Source organism: Leishmania infantum, chromosome 15, assembly GCF_000002875.2.
Source record: "Leishmania infantum JPCM5 genome chromosome 15".
NCBI lineage: Eukaryota > Euglenozoa > Kinetoplastea > Trypanosomatida > Trypanosomatidae > Leishmania > Leishmania infantum.
Window position 1 is genome coordinate 52,495 of NC_009399.2, and position 22,826 is coordinate 75,320.

Below are 22,826 nucleotides of genomic sequence, written 5' to 3' on the forward strand. Positions count from 1 at the left end.
GAGACAAGGGGAAAGCACAAAGACAAGAGCGAAACAAAAACGAAGTCGAGAGAGGGGCGGGAGCGGGGCGCGTGTTCGGTCGGGTGGGGGTGTGGGGGACGTCGCTTCGACGATGGTACGCAATACAAGTGAACTTTAAAGAGAAGAAAGAAAAACAAGGAGAGGAAAAGGCCGCTGGCCCTCTCTGACGGTGTAGGTGTCTGTTCGTGTGGGCAAGCGTGTGTGACGCGGAGATGAGGAAGGAAGGGTGGTGAGGGAACGGGTCTAGCCGGCTCTCGGAACGGGTGCGTCACTGCCCCCACCACCCATCATCGCCGCCGACCGTCTTCCCCGTATGGCCCCTCCCTTTTGCATCGTCTACCATTAATGCCATCTTGAAGTCCCTCTCTCTCTCTGTCTGTGTGTGCGTCATGGTAAGGCTCGCACATATACGGAAGAGGTAGGAGAGAAGGAATGGAAAAGCATGAGCAAGACGGAACAGAGACGGTATGGCACAATCCGGAGAAGCATTCTTAGATCGTGCGTACGTGTATGGGTGTGCGCATCAATGCCTGGTTGGTTAGAAGTGGAAGAAAGAGCAGCCGGCGTGTGAGAAAAAAGAGAAGGCAGCTGCCTACCAGACGCGACACTTTTGCCACGCCGGCGAGCCGCACCTTCACGCACACAAGTACACCGCAAACTGTGAAGCAGAAGCATGCGAGAAAAAGTGCGTAGGTGGCTCTGCCCTTGCGCAGCTGAGCAGTGAGAGAGAGAGTTGGCAAGAGAGAGAAGCCAGAGACTCGATGCGCAACATGTGCGCTGCAAGCAAAGCAAGCAGACCCACGAAGTGCATCACTCAACCACACGAGAAAAGAGGAACGAGAAGAGCATAGCAGGAGCACGGAAAAAAAACGCGTTACGAAGAAGACAGAGGTGATCGAGCGCCACGCATACACATGCAAGCAACGCCCTACGACCCCTTCTCGGCGTTTCACTTCGAATTTTCGCACCTGGCATCGTCTCTTCTTCACTTTCCCGTGCTCCTCTTCTCCCAGTGGCACGGCTTGTCATCTCAGTCTTTACAAGAGCGAGATATGAATCGCGTCAACCAGAACACCACCCCATGCACAGACACGCACGCATGCACATCTGGGTACTATAGAGAGAGAAGGAGAGCCAACGGCGGGAGTCAGATGCGCAGCTACGCCACACATCCATCCCCAAAACTAGGAAGCAAAACAAGGCGCATATGGAGGAAGATGAATGCCGACCGTGACGCGAGCGTGCGAGGCTGAGCGCACAGCGTCACATCACACCCTTCCCGGGAAGAGGAAGAGGGGGTTCCGTTGCTCTCCATCAGTACTCTATCGGCCTCTGGTTGAAGCCTCTCTGCCAAGTTGCTATACTCTCAAGCTCACTCACTTCCACAGCCACTATAGGTGCTGCTGCTTCTTCGCTAATACATCTTTTTCATCCCCATCCCTCACACCTCTCTCACACCCGCCTTCCGTCGTCTGTGCAGAAGCACGGGTTTAGGGGCGCGTATTTAGAGGGGAAGAGAAGAGGCATGCCGTAGCAGGGCGAGAGACATCTTGCAGCGTAAGCGGAGGATGAGGGAGAGAGAGAGAGAGACAACGCACACACACGAAGTAGAGGAGCGAAACGAAGGCAGAAAAGGAGACGGATGAGCCGGCGGGAGGGGAGGGTTGGCGGACGCGGGGGGGGGGTGAGAGCTCATCCGTCGTAGCGACGAATACAAAGCGCCCCATCCCACCCGACGTCACATGCGCACGCATCCTGAGCGAGAGGGAGGGAGAGCGCGAGGCTCACCCGCTCAGGCACGCGCGTGCACACGAAGATGAGCACACGCACACACACACAGACACCCCACACACGTAAGCCGAAACAAGCACGCACGAGACGCTGATATTTCACTGCCTCGGTATTTGCTGCGACACCGCACGGTTTGTAGTGCTTGCCTCATCCTTACCGGGACGTAACACGTGGAAATCAGCGGCCGCCCGCCCTTATGCGCACTGCGCAATGCGCCCCGCCATACCGTAAGGGTTGTGCCGGTACTTGGATGGCTGGCCCTGGCTGCACGTAGCCGAGAAACGGCAGTCGCAGTACTGGTTGTCGTGCGCGTTGCTCGGAGCGCAAAGGCTGACGTGCGGCGACTCGTTACTGCGCATGTGGTACACCGGCTGCTGTGCCAGCTGCGTCGGGTAGCGGTACTCGGCGCGGCCGTACTCGCTGTAGCAGGGTTCGTATGGTGTCGCGCTGTACGGGGACTGGTACATCTCGCTACGCGTGTTGTGCTTCGGCAGGGATACCATAACGGTTCGACGGCGCGGGCGCACCGCTGGCGACGTCGGGGTCGCCGGCTCGGAAGGCGCCAGTGACTCGGACGTGGCGCTGCCGGTAACGGAGTTGCTGGACGGCGTATGGGACTCCGCCACGGCGACCTCCTTCTGCGCGTGTAAGCCGTCGAGGCGCTGCAGACCAGTAGCCTTGAGCAGCTCCACGTTCTTCGACTCGGTCTGCAGCTCGTGCTCGCCGTGTGCGAAGGCGCAGCGGCCGGCGTACGGGCACTCCTCGCCCTTGCAGAAGAACTGGCACAGGCTCGTCTTATACTTGGACGGCTTCACCTCAGCATGCTTGTTGGCCTTCGGCATCCTTTCCGTGCGAAAAAGAGGGCGTGTGTGTGTGGGTAGGTGGGTGGGTGGGTGGGTCTGCTGGCGCAGAATCCAACAAGAGAGAGGGAAGGGAGAACACCTGTCTAGTCGGAGGAGGTACAGGTGCGCGTGTCTGTCTGCGACCTCGTCAGCCCGAAAACGGAGCTCAGTTGTGTATGTATATATATATATATGTGTGTGTGTTTATATATATGTGGAACCGATGGCACACACACACGCAAACGGCTTTGATTTAAAACAAAAGGGAAACAGAAAAAGGAAAGATGTGTGAGTGACAAGAGAAAAGGGAGGAGATCGCTGAAGGGGGCGCTAAGCAGCTGAGGCGGGACGTGTGGGTGGGTGTGGCAGGGGGAGGCGTGGCGAGTTGAAAAGGAGAGCGAAAAAGTAGGAAATCGTAGTGAGCATGTATGTGTGGGTCTGTCTACGTGCGCGCGGACTCAGTCCGAGGAGTTAGCGGAGTCCGGCATCGAAGGAGGAGAAAGCAACAGGGATGTGGCGACGCCGACGCCTGGTGTGCGAAAACGACGTCAGCAGCGGGGCGACTGCAGGCTGCTGCGAGAAAGACGTGAAGCAGCACGTTCATTCCCGCAACCACCAGATACTGCACCGTGTCCCGCCTTCGTCTGGCTTCTACCACTGAGCGCTGTCGCATCGACAGCGTGCACGGTAAGCCACTGCACCGGTGAAGGAGGAAACAATACAAAGCAGGGCCCCATGTGGAGAGCGCACCCTCTCCTCCAGTTCATCCTTTCGCTCTGCGGCCGCTTTCTTCGATTTGTGTTTTGTTAATTCGCGTCTAAGTCGCATGTTTTCGCGAGAGAAGTCTTCTCCTGGAAGCGCATCGCCTGGTAGCTGAGGAGACAGCAGCACAGCATCAGCCCAACTGTTAACCTCCATCTCGCTCACTCACACACGCAGATACGCGTATTCACTTATGTAAAGGCAAAGCATGAGTGAGCGTTACGTATGTGTGTGTGTGTGTGTGTGTGCGGGAGGGGGGGACATGATGTGTGAGGGTCTGAGCAGCCCATCCGTGTAGGGGGACGTCGTAAGGCGAGCGGAAGCGCCGCACGTGTCAAACTTTCTTTCCCGTCTTTTCTCTCCCTTCGCTTGCAAAGACGCCACCGCATATGTCTTTTGCTGGCGACGTCTGTCGTCTGTGTGCATGCCCAAAACAAGAACCCTCTCCCGTGTTCGCTGGCCCGTTGCCACACCTCCAAGGCGTGCGCACACCCCCACAGCGCGACAACGTATTGAAGCTGCAGAGCTACAGTAAGATGGTGGCGCCAGGCGGGCTGCGCGGCAAGGCTCTGGCAAAGAATGGAAAAATGGGAAAAGAAAGGGGGAGGCCAAGAAGCGAGGCGCAGCTGAAATCACGGAGAAACAGAAGGCCGGGAGAGAGGGACGTGCAGGCGAACACACACGCACAGAGAGACAGACACGTCAGCGTGCATCTCACTCTCAGTGAGGGGGAAGGGAGGGGGGCAACGCACGCGTGGCTTCGTGCGCGTTAGGGTTCTTCTGTCCTCTGGACGGCATCCTTTCGCCTTCATCCTTTGCTGCGTCGTTGTCTACTCTACCGATGCGTGAGAACGGCCTCGGCAACGCGCAATGAAAAAGTAAAAGAGAGACGCACACTCGCACACACACGCGCATCAAGGAGGTGAGGAGTGGGATGGGGGTGGCGTAGATATGGCCTAAAACTGCAACAGAACAGGAGAGGCACACGAGAAGACTCGCGACGAACACGCAGGTAAAGTGAAAGCGCCACAAGCGACGATGCGCACAGGTTTCTTGGACGAAAGAGCAGGGAAAACCAGACGAAACGAAAAGGCAACACACACACGCACGCACACACGGGCACACACAACGAGGGAGGAGGTGGTGGGGATGTGGATGGAGGGAGGGAGAAGGCAAAAAATGGCGAAGAAAGAAAGAGCAAAGATGCACATGCATTTAAAGACGAAAAGACGGTCTCAGAGAAAAGAGGGAGGGAGGGGGTGCAGGAATGTGTGCGTGCGACTGCTCTCCACAGCGCCGTCGCTGAGGGTATGCGTATGCGCCGTTGAGGTGCTGGAGTCCATCTTTCCTTGCCCTTCGTGTTTGTTGAACTCGGAGAATGGGGGGAGAAGGAAAGAAGCGGTGGGGAAGGTGAGCGCTGTGTCACGTCTTCCCCCTGCAGCTTCTTCAATCCCAGTGAGCACATTTTTTCAAAGCTGTCGTTGATGAGAAGTGGCGCGGTGCTGGTAGGGACGGTCTGCGTGCTCATATGCGTTCTCGCTGCCCTCCCCCCCGCCATCCTCTCCTCCCCTATCCTTATCACCTCTCTATTCTATTCTCTTTATCATGGCCCGCCAGCCAGACAATCCCCGCACGCTGCGTGAAGCTCACGAAAGAAGGACTTCTGCGCACCAGCGCGAGATGCACGAAGAAACTCGAGAAAGACGAAGCGGGAAATGGCGAGCGAACAAGAGGATCCCTCGGTTATCGGAGAGAGCGCCTCATCCGTCCACCACGCGCAAACGCGCCGACACGGCCTTTAGAGGAGCCAACTCCTAAGAGAAGTGACGAAAAGAGAGACGGGAAAAAAGAAAAACGAGAGTACAGCGGTCTGCGTGTTTCGGTGCGTGTGTGTGGGGGGGGGAGGGGGGGCAGTTGGTTGGCTAGTTTTATGCCTTTGCATTCGCTTTTTTTTCCTTTTTTCAGGCTTCTACAAGACACATGGCGGGGAAGGGGAGGCATAAACGCCTGAAGCGTTTCGTGTCCGTCGGCTTGCCTTGTCCGCCTTTCGCACCCCGCGTGCTTAGTAGAAGGGCAAATACAAGCATGTGCTTGCGGGTATGTCGCTGATCCACGCACGTCGCCAACAAGAGACACGCGTTCACAATGAGCCCGGAGATGGACGCAACACTACTGCGGCGTCGCTGTCGTCCGCGCGGCGTCGATGCACACGCGGCGGCTTTGGCAAAGAGAAGAAAAAAAACGCACAAGAGAATGGCACAGCGGTAGAGCAGCAAACTCGGCCGGCTCTTCTCCGTCTCTGCCCTCTCTCTCCACTCCACATCTCCTCCCACCTCCCGCCCCCTCTCTCCTTCTTTTTTGGCCTCTTGTCCATTCCACCGTTACTCTAACACACTATTCGGCAGATGCGGCAGGGCGGAAGCTGTTATCAGATGATGGGGGTGTAGGAGCATCTGCCTGGATGCATGTCTGCGACTGTGAGGACCAAGGTGCTTACACGTGTACACATGCACACCGTGTACGAAGTCATTAGTGTTAGCCCGTCGATCATCGCATAAGAGCATGTGCGCATGCTTCTCTGAGTGTGTGCTCAGTATGTAAGTGCGTACGTGAGCACGAGAGTCCCCATCGGCATTGAAACTCCTTTTTCTACGTATCTCCACCGCGGATGATGCGGGTGGAAGCGGACACAGCGGAGGAAGGACGGAAAGGCGGGGGGAGGGAGGGGATGCGCCGAGGCAGCAAGCAAAAACGTGCGCCATGCGCCCGCACGCAAAGACAGACTGACTGCCATATTATTGTCACACACGCAGACATGCACAACTCAGATGTCAACGGGAAATGCAACGAAGAACACGCACACATACACGCACGTACCTAAACATAGGATAGAAGCACGCATACATGCTTGTGGGCAATGAACGTGAGGAGGCAGATTTAGAGAAGGGCATTGCCTGCGTGTGTGTGGGAAGGGAGGCGGAGGAGAGGAGGAACGGGGATAGGCAGGGCGACTGTGTGTCGTGAGCATCAGTGCGTGTGCGCTTGTATGTTCACATGCGTGTGGACGATCTGCGCCATCGCCTTTCGTCTTCTGCCCTTTCGCCACCGTCGCGGGCGCGAACGCCAGTACACCAGAGGTGCCGCATCACCTCACATCCTGCTGTCTGTCCATCCCTACCTCTCCCCACCTCCCTGCCTCGTCAGACGTGCATGCACGCATGCCTACACTGAGGTGCGCGCCACAATGAACACAAACGAACGAATAAGAAGAACAGAAAAGGAGAAGGGGAAGCGAGGAGGCGGACAAAGAATCCGTAGCGGGCAAGCGCGGGCACCTTACGCACGCACACGCGTCCCTGCAATGTCCTCGCTGCACCGCAGTGCCAACGGCACATTTGCCGCGCAGACACACGCCTGCGTGAGGATGTTGGCATGTCTCTGTTAGTCAGGCATCATCATCTTCCGCTCGCTGATGTTCGCTCTAAGAGCGTCGATGCACGCGCGTGCGGTAGTAAGGTCGAGTACGTGGAAGGGGGAAGCGTAACTCAGCCACACAGGCACGCAAGCAGACGCATCACATCGAGCGCACCAGAGACGCAGACACCTCGCCTGTACCCGTTACCGGCGCAAGGCGAGTCTTTTGTTTTTCGTTGTCTCTGGTGCTGTGGTAGGGCACACATAGAGGGCAAAAGAGCGAGACAGACAGAGAGAGACGCCGTCCTGGCAGTCAGCGCGCGTGCGCCTACGCATATATACACGCGCCTCTCTTGCGCGCCGTGCATCGCACTGCCTCAAGAGACGGGTACCACGCAACACCATGAAGGAGACACGCTGTTGTGCTGCTTAACATCGGCACCCCGTCGTTGTCGTGCTCGCGGACGCCATGGACATCGTCGTCAGCGATATCACCGGTACAGGCGTCGCGAGCTTCACAGGGTTGGGGCACAGCGAGATGTACATCGGCTCACCAAACGAAGACATCGTTGCGGTGGACGAGGTGTGCGCAGCGTCGACGGCATCCGCCTCGGAGCCACTGGTGGCCAGACCATGCGTCAGAGGAGGCAGAGCGCCTGCGGCATTGCGTGTCAGCAGGGGTGGGAGAAAGAACTGCCCGCATATGCAGTGGGCATCGTCGAGGCAGTAGCACCGACGCGGGCGGTCGGCGGCCGCCTTCAACGGCGCGCCTCGCAGCGAGTGACGAATGTCAGACTCCAGCCACTCCCCCTCGCTCTTCTCCGATATGTTGGAAGAGACGTGCTGCTCTGTGTTGCTGCCGTCCGTGGAGGGCAGCCCCGCATCCAAGAACTCCAGGAATGAGTGAAGCTTCAGCGGCACATCGGAGAAGTCCTCGCAGTCCTCCTCGACGATGTAGTGACACGTTGCGAACGCCATGTCGCCAGCGCAGAGAGGGAGGAGCGAGAGAGAGCGCTGCCGAGGCCACAGAGGTGGCTGGCACAGCGGGGCGGGGAGGGCAGAAGGAAGACCGAAAAGAGTCCGGAGAGACGCGCAGGCGGAAGAAGAGTGCGACAAATATGAGAACGAGCAAGCGAAGCGGCAACGCACTGATGAGAGAAAAAGCAGCGGATGGCAGCAGAGGTGCCCGGAAAGTGGTGGTGGTGCGGCGGCTGCCGGTCCACGCACGTATTCCCTTTGCGCCGACGTGGACGTACGTGTATATGCTTGTGCACGTCGTGCTGCAGTAGACCCGCACGCTGTCTGTCTCTCTCGCGCGTTGCTGACACAGTGAGAGAAGGAAGGAGGGGCTCGCTGTGTGGGTCCGCCTCTGCGTTGGCGTGCCCTGTCGAGAGGAGGAGACAACAGGTATGGTTGCTGGAGCAAGGAAGATATGGTAGCGCGTGTGTGAGTTCGGACTGGTGCGTGGGGAGGGCGCGCTTGTGCGCGTGTCGTTGAAGAAGTGAAGGCGGAGACAGAGAGAGACGTAGAGGGCGAGTGGTGCATGAGTGGGGAGAGAGAAGCAGAGAGAGCCTCAGGAGACATGGGTGCACATCTTTGAGCGCATATGTGCCCAACAGAATTCCTTATCTGCCTCTACGCTTGTATGCGCGCGAGCGTCGCCTCGCTCCGCGACAGCTGTGAGCGCGTGGATTTCCTTTTCGTTTTGTGCATGCGTGTGGGGCAGTCGTGAAGTCAACAGAGGCGTAGACTGGATTACCGTTCATTCAGCGGCCACTGCCATCATGGCGACCTTTTATGTGCCGCGATCATCATCACTGACATCGATTACGCGAGCTGGAACTAGGGCAGTAGTTCAGTGGGCTAAAGCAGCAGCAAGCGACAGGGAGAGCAAAAGTGCCCTATACTGTTTTCATCGCCTCCAGCTTCGTACGGTGACATCTCTTCAAGAGACGCTTCTGTGATGTAGACAGAGAGAGGCCGACAAGCACACGCATACAGGGATGAGTAGGAGGCGAGGAAAGGGGCTGAGGTGGAATAGTTGCATGCACGCACGCACACGCACACACACACACACACACCTATACACACACCCGCATAGATGCACGCATACACATACATGTACGCTCATCCACCATCCAACAAACGAAAAGAAGTGAGAAAAGGCACTCAACAGCAACACCGGAGAAGGAAAAGAAATGGTTTGAAGGGCGAAGATGCCGAAGCACACAAACCTAGAACATAGGTCGAGGGGTGGGGACTCGTGCACTGGTGCTGCCACAACGTCAGAAACAACAAGCGCAGCAACTATACCAGAGCACCGGCTGTGTAACGGACACGCGGAGGAGAGCGAGAGAGGAGAGAGCGCGCGAAGCGGCAGCCGTACACTGACACGTATGCGTCTACACGTGCATGCAAGTGTGCGGTCACGTCTGCAAGGCAGACCAAGGTGTGGGCGTGGACGGAGATGTCAGAGCCAGGCGCAGGCAAGGAAATCGAGCGATTGAAAAGGAGAGCAGCGGCGCCGTTCCGTGTGAGCAATCCAGCACTCTGCCTCTCACCTCCTCGCCACTCTCGCCCCAACGCCTCCACACTACGGCTCACACTCGCAGTAAGCAGCCGCCATCGGGCTCACAGTCCGCCTCCCGCCTCCTGCGTTCTCTGAGATTGAGAGTACGGAGAAAAGGCATGGAAGTACAAATATGAGCTGCTCAGCGCATCCAGCTGCCGTTGCTGTGAGCTCCGTTAGTGGCGGGCAGTCTTGTTGCATGCGGGCGTGTGAACGTCTGTGTCGGTATGGATGTGCGCAGGCGCGCACGCATCAGTCACCGTCTATGCAAAAGGTGCAATGGACGCGCCAGCCGGCCACACCGCTCTTTTCGCGCTCTCCTTGTTATTTTTGCTGCTCACACCCATCGCTGTCCACCGCAGCGTTGGAGGTGCAGCACTGCACAGTATGGCACGGAACGGCACATGCCCACACGCACGCAGGCCCTAGATGCAATATTCCGCTTCTTCCTCGGTCACTTCCTCCAGCACGGAGCGCTTCTTGCGACCAGGGACGAAGCGCACATCGATGCCGAGGCTGCCGTCGCAGCAAGGCGTGTTGAGGCTATCCTGGGATCGACCGAGCGCCGGCACGGCCTTTACAGTCGTAGCGGGCCACTTCTCCTCGCTCTGGGGCAGCGCAACACTACCTGTCGTCGTCGCAGCAGCCGCAGCAGCTTGCCCACGACGCCTGCCTGGGGTCACCGCCACAGCCGCTCCTGAGCCACCAGAGGGAATGTACACAAATGTATTCTTCTCAGCGCAGTAGAGCAGCACCGCGCCGGAGTCCGCCTCTGCCGCGCACGAGCTCTTGAACTGGTTCTTCGTGACGGGAGCGCGGCGCTGCGGTTGCGAAGGCTTGCCACCCGCCGCCCGTGACACCTGGCACACCGCGGCGATCGGTCTGCGCTTCGCCTCCGTCGCTGACGACCCCGGCGCTGGCAAGGACGCGTTGGCCTCGGTGCTCTCTATTCCCATGTCCACGAGGACTGGATTGCTGTTCAGTGCAGCCATAACGGAGCGGCTGCTCTGCAGGTGGTAAGTTTCAGCTACCGTTTCCAAGTTCTTCGTCGCAGCGAGTGTCGCCCCAGGAGTGGAGGCGGTGGTTTTCTCAGCCGTCGCTACGGCCGCAGCGGCGGTGGTAGGCGTATCGTCGGCATTAGCCGGCGCCGTCTCGGGCGCCATGCCATCCTCGCGAGCCGTCTGCAGCCAGCGCTCCACCGCGCCTGTCCAGTCAAAGTCTCCTCCCACGAAGTCGTCCTCATTACTGCTAGCGCTGCACTGGCGCATGAGCCGGTCAAGGGGGATGGTTGTGTACGAAGAGCCACCGATGCCGAGGCCTGACAAGATGGCATTATAGTCCCCTGAACTGCTGCCGTGTTCTTCAGTAGACGAAGTGTTAGCGCCGGAGCGGCTGGCCAGGGACGAGGTAAGGGGGTTCATGGTCCCCTCCGCCGGGCCCCACAGGCTGTCGCCCATCACCTTGCTGCTGCGGCTGCCGCTGCCGCTCTGGCCATGGCTCGTACTGCTCAGTGGGAGTTGCTCAACAGTCACCGGCGCCGGCGTCGCTGCCACGAAGTCCGGCGGAGGAAACTGCGCTGCAGCCGCGCTGTTGCTGGCCGTCGTCGTCGGCGTGGGATGCGGGCTACGAAGGCCGCTGTCGCTACTGCCTGGCATCGACGCCGTTGAGTGGCGTGGTGAGGAAGCTGCGGCAACACCGCCAAAGGCCGCGAAGCTCTGAGGGTCTGAGTGTGGGTAGCTCATGACGGTGCTCGGCACCATGCAGACACCCGAGCCTGAAGGGTGGGGAACCACAATCAGGCGAGGCTGCGCCGGCTGCTCAACGCTAGGGTTCGGTTGGCTGTTGCTCGCCAGTTCCGGAGAGGAGTTAAGGAGTGCACCGGCTGCGGCCATGAGGTTGTAGAGGTACTGCGGCGTGGCCACGTCATCCGGCGCCGTCGCCGATGCGTTGATTGGGTGTCGGCCGGTGCTGTGTGCCATGGTATTGCTACTCACCACGTGTCGCGTAGGCTGACGCAGGCGGTGCTTCGCATCATCGCTCGGCAGCGCATCGGCAGCGGCGACGCCGTTGGTCCGTCTTGTCACACTTAGCGGCGCAGAGGAGCTTGACGCGGTCGCCAGTGGCGGCGGTGGTGGTGGTGGTAGCTGCATGGCATGTTGCAAGGTCGGGTACGACGTAGAGCCGTGCATTACAGGGGCCGCATTGAGGGCGTGCTGATTATTATTGATGGCGGAGAACGGGTGGTGGCCCATCGCAGGGATGTAATAGGGCATCCCCGGCATCACCGCCGGCATGCCCGCGTACGCGAGGCCGCCGAAGTCACCGGAAAGGCCAAATGAAGGAGGCGTCGGTTGCGGGAGCGGCGGTGGGGGAGCAGTGAGGCCAAACGTGGTCGACGGCATTGCCCCGTGCCCCGGCAGAGGCGGCGGGGGTAGCTGCTGACGGCGATTCGGCAAGGCGCGCCCTCGAGTGGTGGGAGCGTCTCCTCTGGCTGCGCTGCCGCTGCCGCTGCCGCTGCCGCTGCCGCTGCCACCGGGGCCGCCGCCAGGAAAGCCGTGAGCGCTTCCAGTTGATGCCGAAGACGAATCCAAACTTCCTTTCTTTGTCTTCCGCTTCGCTCCTGCGATGGCGGGCGTGGAAGCAGATGGTTCGTGCTGCAGCTGCTGTGCTGGTGCATCGTTGTGCTGCCCATCTCCCGAAGCGGCTCTCGTATCAAAGTGCTCCGAGTGGGGCGATTCGGATGTCAACAACGTGGCCGCCGCAGCCGTCACTGCCTCTCCCGTCGCCGCTTCCGGCAGTGGGGCCGTGTCTTTCGGCTCCGGCCGCAGCTCATCCTCTCCGTGGGCGAAGGCGCACTTCTCACCGAACGGGCAGCCCTCCTCGCTGCGAAAGAACGTGCACATGGAGGTCTTATACTTGGAGGGCTTCACGATGTCGTGCCGTCGGTTCTTGGTCATTGTGTCTGGCTGTGGTTGTGTGGAGTAGAAGACAGACAGACAGAGACAAGGAGTGGAATGCAGGTGATGAGCAATTCAAAAGGCCTATGCCCTCCCTCCCCCTTTCCGCCCACACACACGCACACGAATCCAATCCACTCCAATAACCACACACACACAATATATATATATATACCGCTATTACGTATATAGATGTAAATCAAGAGAGAGAGAGAGAGCCCCGCTATAAATGCCCGTGTAGAGAAATAGACGTGGATGTGAGCTCACGAGAGAGTGAGAGAAGAGACGACGCGAGGCACCGCACACGCGCAAAGCAGTGAAACCACAGAGAGAAGGACGGGGGAGGGGGAGGGGCGAGGAAAGGCGGCAAAGAGAACGGCGCGCTCGGGCACAGACACCCCGACCTTCCACCAAGACAAGGCAGCCCACGTATGTGAGCGTCGACGGGCACAGATACACCGGGAATCTACGGGCCAGAGTCCACAGCAACGGCGAGGAAGGGCAGCCGAGAAGTCCAAGAACGCTCCGGCAGGAGAGCGAAGAGAAGAGCGCAGAAGAAACAGGAAAAAGCAAGAGAGGCAGGAGGGAGGCGGGGGACTTCCGACTTGCGCCGCCACCAGCCGCGTGCAATGAGGAGAACAACGGAAGCAAGCCACTGGATGCCGCGTCTCGGTGCGAGATCGTGGCACTCGGTCGGTCGGTCTCTCTCCACCAAGAGAACACAAGCGAAAATAAAGAGAGACGCGAGAACGTAATACAGACGAAGTAGAGGTGGCGCATGTACGTGTGTGTACGTATGTGTAGGCTCCGTACACGGGCAATATGCCCACACGCACACGACAGACAGACAGACGGCGAGCAGCGCACCGGCACAGCACGCAAAGAGAGGGAAGAGGATAGCGCAAGAGTGTCTTCAACGAGAATGAGAAGATGTCGAGCGCTCAATGCGAATCAGCATAGGCGCACAGTCTGGATTCCCTCAGGCGCTTCAGGTTGCAACGCTTCCTGCGCAAGTATTTAGGCGGCTCACAGTGAATACGTAGATATGTGTACACGTATGGCTTCCGTCCTTCCACTCAGCCAAGTGGTACCTTGCTCAAGGTTCCGCTAGTCCACACCGTCCGTGCTGCTGCGGATGTCAAATCTGTCAGTGTCTCCGCCACCGCTGCTCTCTTCTGTCTGATATGTCTCCCCGTTCCCGTCTCTCACCTAATACAACGCAGAAACTGTCCCACCAAGGTTGGAGAAAGGGGCCACTGATGGGGTGTATAGATGGGAGCGCGCGTGCGTGTGTTCGTGTGCGAGAGTGCAGTTGGAGGTTGAGAAGGTGAGAGGAAACAATGAGACACGAGTAGAAAGACGGCTCGCGTAAGATGAAGAATGCAGTGGGAGCGCGCACGCACATACCTGCTCATGGTAGGGGGGAATAGCGCGACCGCTGAGCCTGTCAACTCCCTCCCTGGGGAGTCACCTGAGCGATGTGTGTGTGTGTTTGTGTAAAGTGGGTTGAGTCGCTAAGCGCCGGTGACAACACATGAAAAGAGATTTTTACACTTGCAAGCAAATCCTCCCTCCTCCCACCCCTTGCCGCTAATCCAGCTTGTCTGCTGTCCAAGCGTGCGAACCCACACTGAGTCACGCTCAGCGGCGGTGATTAGCGTCAGTCGTCAAGCTATGCATGGAGATGAGGGAAGAAAATCCCTCTCTTGCGCGCTCTCGATGCCCAGCGGGAACGGGTTACAAGTCGGCGCAAGGCTTCACTTTTACTTGTGCTCCTAATTGTGTACACTGTGTCGGTTCTGGTACTCGTATGTCTGAATGTGTCGATACTCGCTCAGCCGTCCGGGTGTTCTGGACTCCCTCGTTCTCCCTCTTCTCCAGGGGAGGGAGAGAGAGAGCGTGATGAAGAACATTGGTTCTGTTGCCTCCACGTTGATACGCCAGCTCCCGGCATGGTAGCCCGGTACAGCTTGGGTACTGCAGAGAGGTAAGAAGGGGCAGGGTAAGGCTCTGAAGCAGGCCTGTGAGGAGCTCCTTCGGTGCACACAAACTCGCACACACATGAAAAAGGAAGACAAACATAGACGCAGGCGCGCGCCACAAAAACACACGCACGCACACAGACGGAAACAGACACAGGCAGCGAGCGAGGAGGGGAACATAATAGAAGGAAAGGAAAGAGAGAGGCGAGTGGAGTATTAACGCATTGGGAAGCGGGGGAGGGAAAGTGAGCACGGCGAGGAGGTGGTGGAAGCGCCTCGTCTCGCTTCTTTTCTCTCTCCGACGCGGTGCTTGCCATAGAAAATAGAAACGAATTCTTCACCGCAGCAAGCACGCATGCACAGCAATACCATCGGAAATAAAAAGGGAATTAGCACAAGAGCACGCCAGCATACACAGAACGGCAGTCCAGCAAGAATGAACGGCGAACATCATGATCAAGACCAGCAAGGTGTTCCCACTAGAAGCACTCCAACAGGAAGAAAGTGCCGCACAAAGAGAGAGACGTAGACGCGCACGCCTCCGCACACATGCGTCCGTGCACGTTCTCTCTCCATTTTTCTACACATGCACACACACACACACACACACACACATGCACATGCACACAAAAACAAGAGAGCGACACGAAAACATTTTTACTTTGACCGTTTCGCCTGTGGCTGCGTTTTTTTGTTTCCTTTTTACGTTGTGTACAGAGACTTCTACCAGGGTTTGCAGGCTCGCTCCCGCGGCTCACTTGAGATCCACGATCATGATGGTCATATTGTCGGTGCCCTCCGCCACGGCCGGGCCGCCCTCCGGCGAGCTCGGCGCGAGGCATCGGTTGCACACATCCTTGCAGATGTCGATGTTCGGCAGGCCTTTCGCTTTCTTGTCGTTAATGAACTCGATGAGCTCCTCACTGCTCAGCACATCGAAGATGCCGTCGCAGGCGATGGCCACGTACGAGTCGCCGGCGCTCCGCTTTGTTGTGATCACGCCGGGCACCGGCACCACAAGCTGCTGCGCTACCTCCCGCTTGGTGTCCCCCTTGTACACAAAATCGCCCATGGCGCGGCTCATGGCCAGCTGTCCGTTCACGCGGTTGTCCTGCACAAATCCGCCGGCCGCCTCGATGCGCTCCTTTTCGGCCGCCACGTCCGGTTTGTGGTCGTGCGACAGGGCAAAGGCGCCGCCGTTGCGGCACAGCACCGCACGCGAGTCGCCGACCCACGCGCACGTAATCTCCTCAGGGGACACGTACACGGTGACAGCCGTGCAGCCAGAGCCGCCCTCGCCGAGCGCGCCCTTGAGCTGCCTATCGACGTCAAGGAAGGCCTTCTCAAAGTCGATGGTGTGGTGATGATTGCCCGCCGGCGTCGCGTACTTCTCCACGGTACTGGAGAAGATCTGGCTGCACAGGTTGGCGCTCTGCACGCCGGAATGGCCGTCGAAGACGCCGAAGTAGCCCTCCTTGCTATCCGCGCCGCCAGACAGGAACTTTACATTTACCAGGTGCGCGTCCTCCATCTGTGCACGCCAGCCCTGCATGTCACCAACCGCGACGTCAAAGTTGGGGTTACCGGTGTGCGTCTCGCTATGGAAGTCCGTCATGGGCTTACTACCGAAGGGACGCTGCGCGGTAAGGAGCTCCGCCAGCAGCTGCTGCAGCTGCATACTCTTCTGGCGGTTGATTAGCGCATTCTCCAGCTCGTTAGTCGAGCGCTGCTTCGCCAAGTCGGCGTGCTTCTTGCGCTGGCCTTCGCGAGCCCTCCCCTCCTTGACCATCCTCTCCGTCCGCTCCATGCCAATGTGCCGCGTCGTCGTCGAGAGCTCAGACAGGAACTTCTCGAAATCATCGTCCTCCACCTGCTTCTTCATCTTGACAACGATGCCCTTGTTGCCATTTCCGTGCTTGCTGCCGTTGCCATTGGAACTGCTATTCTTTCGCTTCACGGGCATTTTCATTACTACCCGCTTTTCCTTGAGATCTGTGTGTGTGTGTGTGTGGTGGGTTTGTCGCGTGCGTGAACGTCTTTTCTTTTGATACCCGTCTATTAGTGGAGACGGTAACAAGGAAGAATCGAGCTGGACATGCTAGGTGGGGTTGGGGGGGGGGTGGAGCGGTGCGTGTGTCGAGGAGAAGGGAGAGCGGCAAAAACTTTGAGCGCGTTGACGGTCAAGATGAAGACAGACACACGGACATGAAGGCGGAATGAATGAGCGAGGCGGAGTCCTTCGTTTGTGTGTGTCCGTGCGCGTCGAAGGCCACATTCAACAGCCCCGAGGCACGCTCGCATTGAACCTTGGACAGGGTTCGTTATGTAAAAGGGCACACTCCGTAGACGCAGTCGCCCTCCATCCATCTCTCCCCCCCCTCTTCCGCATTCCTTCAGGTGCGGCGGAAGCACAGGTGAAGCAACATCGAAAGAGAATGGAGGGAAAGGAGAGTCTTACAGGCCTTGAAGGAGAGGCTCCACGGTGGCAGGTGGTGGGGTGCGCGCATGTACACAGAAAGAACGAGAAGAATCGAGGCACAAAGTGGTGCGGCGATGAGAGCACAAGCGGCAGAGACGCAAGCGCCGCGTCTACCACCCCTCTTGACTGTCTCTGCCATTGCTCGTTTGGGCGCGCGACGCACCCACGTGAGGTAGCGAATCCATCACGCAGAGATAGAGATGTGGAGAGAGGGAAGGAGGGAGGGGAGGGGAAGACAACGGCGTTCACGAGAGAGACAAGAGAGAGGAAATGAGAGGCAGGCCATCGTCTATAAGCGAAAAAGGCAAAACATGCACACGCAGCGATACATATACGCATATACACACGCACCAGCTCACCCACTTTGGGGACACAACAACGACAACACCTGTGCGGAAGAGAGAGGGGGGCGCCGTTCGAACACAGAACAAAAAACAGACAGAGGAGAACGAGAAGGCAGACATCTACACACATGCGCACACCGGATACCACGCAAGGCAGCAGAGCAACCGAACGCTGAGGGAAGTCCCCGACCCCACCCCACCCCACCTCACACCCCCACACAACAACACCACGGGGCACAGACAGAAACAGACAGGAGAACGAGAAACGGGGAGGGACCAACCACACAAGCGACGCCATCATCACGGTGTATTAAGTGCGACAAAAGACAGACGGACAGAGGTGAGAGATTACACAGGCAGATGCACAACGAGCAGGTCGACCAGCACGCACGCAAACAAGGGGTGGAGGGAGGGAGGCAGAAGATAGTAATAGGTATTACGAAAACAAAGGGGGAGAGGCCGAGACGTGTAGGCTGTATGGTGTTATTTCCTTTCGTTCCTCTTTCCACGGGGGAGGGGAGTAGTCGCCGCCTGCCTCCCATCTCTATTCGGCTGGAGGAAGAGCAGATGCGCGGCTGCGCTCTGTGGAGGTGAGCATTTTTGTTGTTGTGGCATTAATGTTCTTCGGCGACTGCGGCTGCGGTTTGCTGTTCTGAGAGCATTGAGTGTGTTGCTGTTTCTGTGGGGGTTGCGGGGCGGATATCGGCTGAGCAACTTCACGATCCTTCTGTTGCTGAAGGTCTGATGTGTACAGGGGCCTCAGAAAAGGATGCTGCAGCGCATCGCGGCAGCTCATCCGCTCCTCCGGTTGATATCGTAAAAAGCGCGAGATGAAGTCGTGGAACTCGCGGTACGCCTTTTCGTCGTGGCCGGGAGTGTTGAGGCGCCGGCCCCGCGGCCCGCCGGTGGTGACGCCGATGACGCTCTCGAGCGTGCGCCGCTCCGGAATGGGCTCCTTCAGCTGGAATCCAGACGTGGCGTTGCCGTAGTAGAACCGATTTGCCTTGGGCGACCCCGCCACCATTCCCGCCGGTATCGGCCCGAGAGTGGCTTCGATCTTTGCCAGCTGCGCCGCCTCCGTGCGGCCGTCAAACAAAGGGACGCCGGTGTGCATCTCCACCAGCACGCACGCCAGCGACCAGCGATCGATCGGCGTGCCGTAATCGAGAAACAGTATCACCTCTGGGCTTCGGTAGAAGCGGCTTTGGATGTAGCGGTGGAAACGCTTGGCAGTGTAGCAGGCGGAGCCAAAGTCGATCAGGCGGATGCCGCTTCTGTTTTGATTGCGCAGCAGTATGTTCTCCGGCTTCAGGTCACAGTGGATTATCGGGTGCGGCTTCTGCAACTCAAGCTGCAGCAGCGTGTGCGTCAGCTGGTAGGCGAACTTGCGCACCAGGTCCAGACTCACCCCGTTGAACCGGGTGCACTTGATGAGCTGGTACAGGTTGAAGCTCAGCAGCTCAAACACCAGTACAAGGTGGCCCTGCCACTCAAACACCTTCAACAGTCGCACCACGAGGTGGTTCAGTGCTGGGTTCTCGTTAAGGCGCAACAGGATGTCAAGCTCCAGCTTCGCCTGGCTCCGAAAGCTCGAGCCGCGACGCGTGATCTTCATCGCCACTGCCTCGGACCGCTTCTGGTCAAAGCCGCGGATGACGGTGCCGAAACTGCCCTTGCCCAACACCTCCTGTGCAATGTACCGCTGGAAGATCACCTCCCCTGGTAGGAACAAATAGTGGCCATCCTTGTCATCGTAGCCGCTGTTGTACTTCGGTCCCGGGGACTCAAGGCGCCGCTGCGCGCAGTACCGCGCGTTCACCATCTTGTACAAGTCCAGAAGGTGCACGCTGAGGGCGATGGCTGGGCGGGCGTAGGGATCAGCCCCGTCCGAGGTACTCGCGCCAGCGCCGTTGGTACCACCCTCCTTTGCGACAGCACCCGAGGAAAATGTAGCCGCTGCCGCCGCCGCGGCGCTAGACGTGGTGGGGTGGGATAGGGGCAGCTGTGGGTGCGACGGTGGCCGCGTGGTGCCAGCTGCCGTGGACGCCGCTGGCTCGGGATGAGATGGCAGCCTGCCGTTACTAAAGCCCGTTCTGGCGTGCGTCGTTGCGGATGCCAGAGGGTGGTTCTTGGCAGCGGTGGTGGTGCTCGCGTCTTTGGGAGGTGCAGCCGTCGGCGCCGGCAGCCCAGTCGAGTGGGAAGACGCAGAAGATGGCGCACCTGCCTCTCCGGTGGCGTGCACATGGTTGAGTCGGCCCTCAGCTGACGCCGACACGGCTGGATGGCCGCAGCCATTTGCGCCCGTGGACGCCATTGGTGCAGCTGGCCGCGCTGCCGGATCTGCATGCACGGCAGGGGGGTTATGCGTCAAGGACGCTGGCTGGCCTTCGCCCGCGGTGCGGGGGGACAGGTGAGACAATGAAAGGCGAGTCCGGGCTGCAGTCGAGGCTGAGGTGGGGGAGCTGGTGCTGCTACTTGTTGTGGGGGCGGGCGCCGCGTTCACCGCTCCAGTCTCTCGCGACTCCGCGGTGAGCTCCCCAGCGGCGCTCGGCTCCGAGTAGCCGCCATGAACGGCATCAGAGGAGTGCCAGTGGACGCCTATGTGGGCCGCGTTACCGTAGTGGAGGTAGTGGCGGTGGCTGCTATCCACTTGCGTGGGCTCTGCCTCCACCTCATACGGCGCATGGGTCTCCCCCTCCAGCGCCGCGCACCTGACGCGGTGGTGATGCACCAACCGCTCCGGGCTCGCCCGCGACAACGTCACCTTCGAAGAGTCAGCCATTGCTGATCTCCCCCCTTCGCGGTCAGAGCGAGGGAGAAACGGAGCAGCGGATGCAGAGATGCTGAGTGAGGAAGAGAAAGACGACGAGAGAGGCAAACAGCAATAAGTAGCGAAAGGGAGTACGGAGTAGCGACACGCACGCAGGCCAGCATGACTCGACTCGCCAGAGCCCTGCACAAAACAAAGCGAAACGAAAGAGAAATGGCGACAGAATTCGGTGTCCTAGACCGAGATGCACACACACGCACACACGTTCTCTACTCCTCGATCTTCTTGTTTTTTTTCCCGTTCGCTTGTGCTGACTTCGAAACACGTCCGTACACCCACACGCACAGAGACACTATCAATGACGCTTGCACGGCGTTGCACCGTGGACTTTGCTGCCGCTTTCTCCGCCACAGTGTGTGTGCGTGTGTGTGCGTGTGTGTGCGTGTGTGTGCGTGTGTGTGCGTGTGTATTCGTGGGTCAAAGTAGGACGTCACACAGAGCCGCACCGGCACACAAGAACAAGCCCGGTCGCCAACAAATCAACACGAGCGCGCGCGCAAAACACAGGTCGAGAGCGGGACAACGAAACGGAAACGCACAGGACGACAAAGACCCCGAGAGCAGGTAGTTCGCTACGGAGAATGGAAGACACACAGAGGGGGTTGGGGAAAGAAAGCGCACGCTCGCACGAGCTACAGGCGGACGCTTGGCAGAGCGAGGGACGAAGTCACGAGAGAAGAGAAAGCGGCAGGAGGAGAGAGAAATAGCAATAAAAACAAAACAAGGGTCGGCACGAAACACAGAAATTAGAGAGAGAGCGGGGCTCGCGACAGCCACCGGCGCGCACCGCACGCCCAAAAGAGGTACGCGGGCCGACAATCGAAGAAAAGACGTTCAGAGGGAGGGAAGTGGCTGAGGCTCACGCACGCTTGAAATGACGCGCGCGCACCGTCATGCACATACACACGTCCACCTCGACGAACAACCCACACACACACACGCGTAGACAACAGTGAAAATAGAAAAAGAAAAGCAAGTCGACAGGGCGGAGAGGAATGGAGAGCGCACAGAGGCACAGCGGTGCGCGCGCCAACAACAAAAAAAAATCGAATAGCAGGGAGGCAGAGAGGGAGCGTGTGTGTGAGAGAGACGGGGGGAAAGCGCGTACAGCCGAGATAACGCCGCCAAGGGCGATGTAGAGAGAGGAGAGGAGAGGGGAAAACAAGGATCTATATTGTCGTTTCTCTGTTTACAGAGAAGAGCGGGTGGTGGCGCACACGGCGAAGGAAACGCGGCGGACAGAGAAGAGCCACACGGGAGGGCGGCAGGGAGGCAGAAAAGAACAAGGAAAAGCGTCGCAGAGGTCAGCGCGCGGTCGTCGTCGCTGTGGCTTGACAGGGAACGAGGGGGAAGCGCGAGAATCGTGCCGCACTCCTTAGAGACACCCTTTTCCTTCGGATGTGCGTGGGTGCGATGCAGGTGTGTGGATCGGCAAAGCCTCGCGGGACGAGAGGAGGAGGACTTGCTTTATCTTGCCACTCGAGAGAGAGTTGGGATTTAAAGGGTGGAGGCTGATGGCAGCCGGCAGTCTGGTATGACGCTTGTTCGACACGGATTTGACAATCCGTGGGGTCCACGCGATGCAGAGGCCGAGAGAGAGAATAGCACACAACGTACACACCAACGAACCAGCGGCCGCTGTTCAAGGGGGTGGGGTGGGGTGGGTGGAAGGATGAGATAGGCGGAGGCGGAAGGGTGATGGGGTCTACCTCAGCTCCGGGGTAGCAGCGATCGATCTTTTACAGCTGCCCTGCCGAGCGTGCAGGCGTCTGTGTGGGGCAGCGGGGAGGGTAGGAGCGTGTGCCTGGGTGGATGCTTTGTGTGTTTGATGGGGAAGCGAAAGACAACACGCGAGAGACAGGCAGGCAGACAGCCATAGAGAGAGATCACCACCCAACGACGTGTGACTACGTCTCCTTCGTTGCGTGAATATGCATATATATATATATATATATAGATAGATAGATAGATAGATAGATATAGGTAGATATGTATATAGAGATAAATAGATATCTTTATTTACTCACGCTTCCAGGCAGCCTCCCAGCAACGGAATGGTCGGGGAGAGGGAAGGAGAGGCAACGATGCACGTGTATTCGATGCCTCTCCGTTGGCGGGTGTACTTGAGTCCGTGCCGGGGCGGTGTGATGCGGACACGCTTGCCCCCCTTCTCCTACGGTGCGTCACTTTGCGTTCTTCTTTCGCTGCGAGACAGGCGTGGGGCTGGGAAGGGGTGAGGGGGCAACGGGTGAGAATTGGCGGAGGACCTACGACGCTTGCTGCTTTCGATAAACTGCTCGCCGACGAGAGGGCAGAGGGGTGTGGAGGCAGGCATCGGCATGCGTGTGTGTATGTGTGTGTGTGTGTGTGTTGTATGTCCGTCAGAGAAAAAGCGAACGAAGGCAAACACAAGGCCGACACACGCACACATGCGCAGTGAGAGAGAGGCACAAACTCAAACAGGGAAGGTGACGCGAAGTACAGTGAAAAGGGAGCACACACACACACAGAGGGAGAAGGAGAGGCACACAAGCCGACAAAGAAGCGGCAGAAGGCCCACACGCGCGATGGCATGCAAAAGAAGGGTGTGGCGGTACCGGAGAGAGAGGGTTCTGCAAGGCGTCATTCACTCCCGCTCCACGAAACTGCCTCGTCATCGTCGCGATGGCGCGCAGAACAACCAGTTCACCGACATGGGCCGTGGCGCAGGCCCTCTACCTATCCCACACCCGCCGCTGCACGCGCTGTAGGTAGTGGAGAGCGCCTGCGATGCACAAGGCAAACGAAACCGCTCACCTCCTCAGGCCCTCCCTCGCACGAGCAGAGGGCAGTCAG

The 22,826-nt window shown here is 58.6% G+C and overlaps 5 protein-coding genes across 5 annotated transcripts; all 5 read right to left on the reverse strand.

The window, feature by feature from the left end:
* Positions 1–2,006: 2,006 nt before the first annotated feature.
* On the reverse strand, positions 2,007–2,654 carry LINJ_15_0140 (conserved hypothetical protein; the record flags this gene model as incomplete). The annotated part of the gene is made up of 1 exon (XM_001464315.1): positions 2,007–2,654. The coding sequence occupies one exon, from the start codon at positions 2,652–2,654 to the stop codon at positions 2,007–2,009; it is 648 nt and encodes a 215-aa protein (XP_001464352.1).
* A 4,605-nt stretch (positions 2,655–7,259) lies between these two features.
* On the reverse strand, positions 7,260–7,808 carry LINJ_15_0150 (hypothetical protein, unknown function; the record flags this gene model as incomplete). Its single annotated transcript, XM_001464316.1, has 1 exon — positions 7,260–7,808. One exon carries the CDS (start codon positions 7,806–7,808, stop codon positions 7,260–7,262), a length of 549 nt encoding a protein of 182 aa, XP_001464353.1.
* Positions 7,809–9,824: 2,016 nt separating this feature from the next.
* LINJ_15_0160 (conserved hypothetical protein) lies at positions 9,825–12,356 on the reverse strand (the record flags this gene model as incomplete). Its single annotated transcript, XM_001464317.1, has 1 exon — positions 9,825–12,356. One exon carries the CDS (start codon positions 12,354–12,356, stop codon positions 9,825–9,827), a length of 2,532 nt encoding a protein of 843 aa, XP_001464354.1.
* Positions 12,357–15,092: 2,736 nt separating this feature from the next.
* LINJ_15_0170 (putative protein phosphatase 2C) lies at positions 15,093–16,307 on the reverse strand (the record flags this gene model as incomplete). The annotated part of the gene is made up of 1 exon (XM_001464318.1): positions 15,093–16,307. The coding sequence occupies one exon, from the start codon at positions 16,305–16,307 to the stop codon at positions 15,093–15,095; it is 1,215 nt and encodes a 404-aa protein (XP_001464355.1).
* A 1,398-nt stretch (positions 16,308–17,705) lies between these two features.
* On the reverse strand, positions 17,706–19,943 carry LINJ_15_0180 (putative protein kinase; the record flags this gene model as incomplete). Its single annotated transcript, XM_001464319.1, has 1 exon — positions 17,706–19,943. The coding sequence occupies one exon, from the start codon at positions 19,941–19,943 to the stop codon at positions 17,706–17,708; it is 2,238 nt and encodes a 745-aa protein (XP_001464356.1).
* Between the last annotated feature and the right edge of the window lie 2,883 nt (positions 19,944–22,826).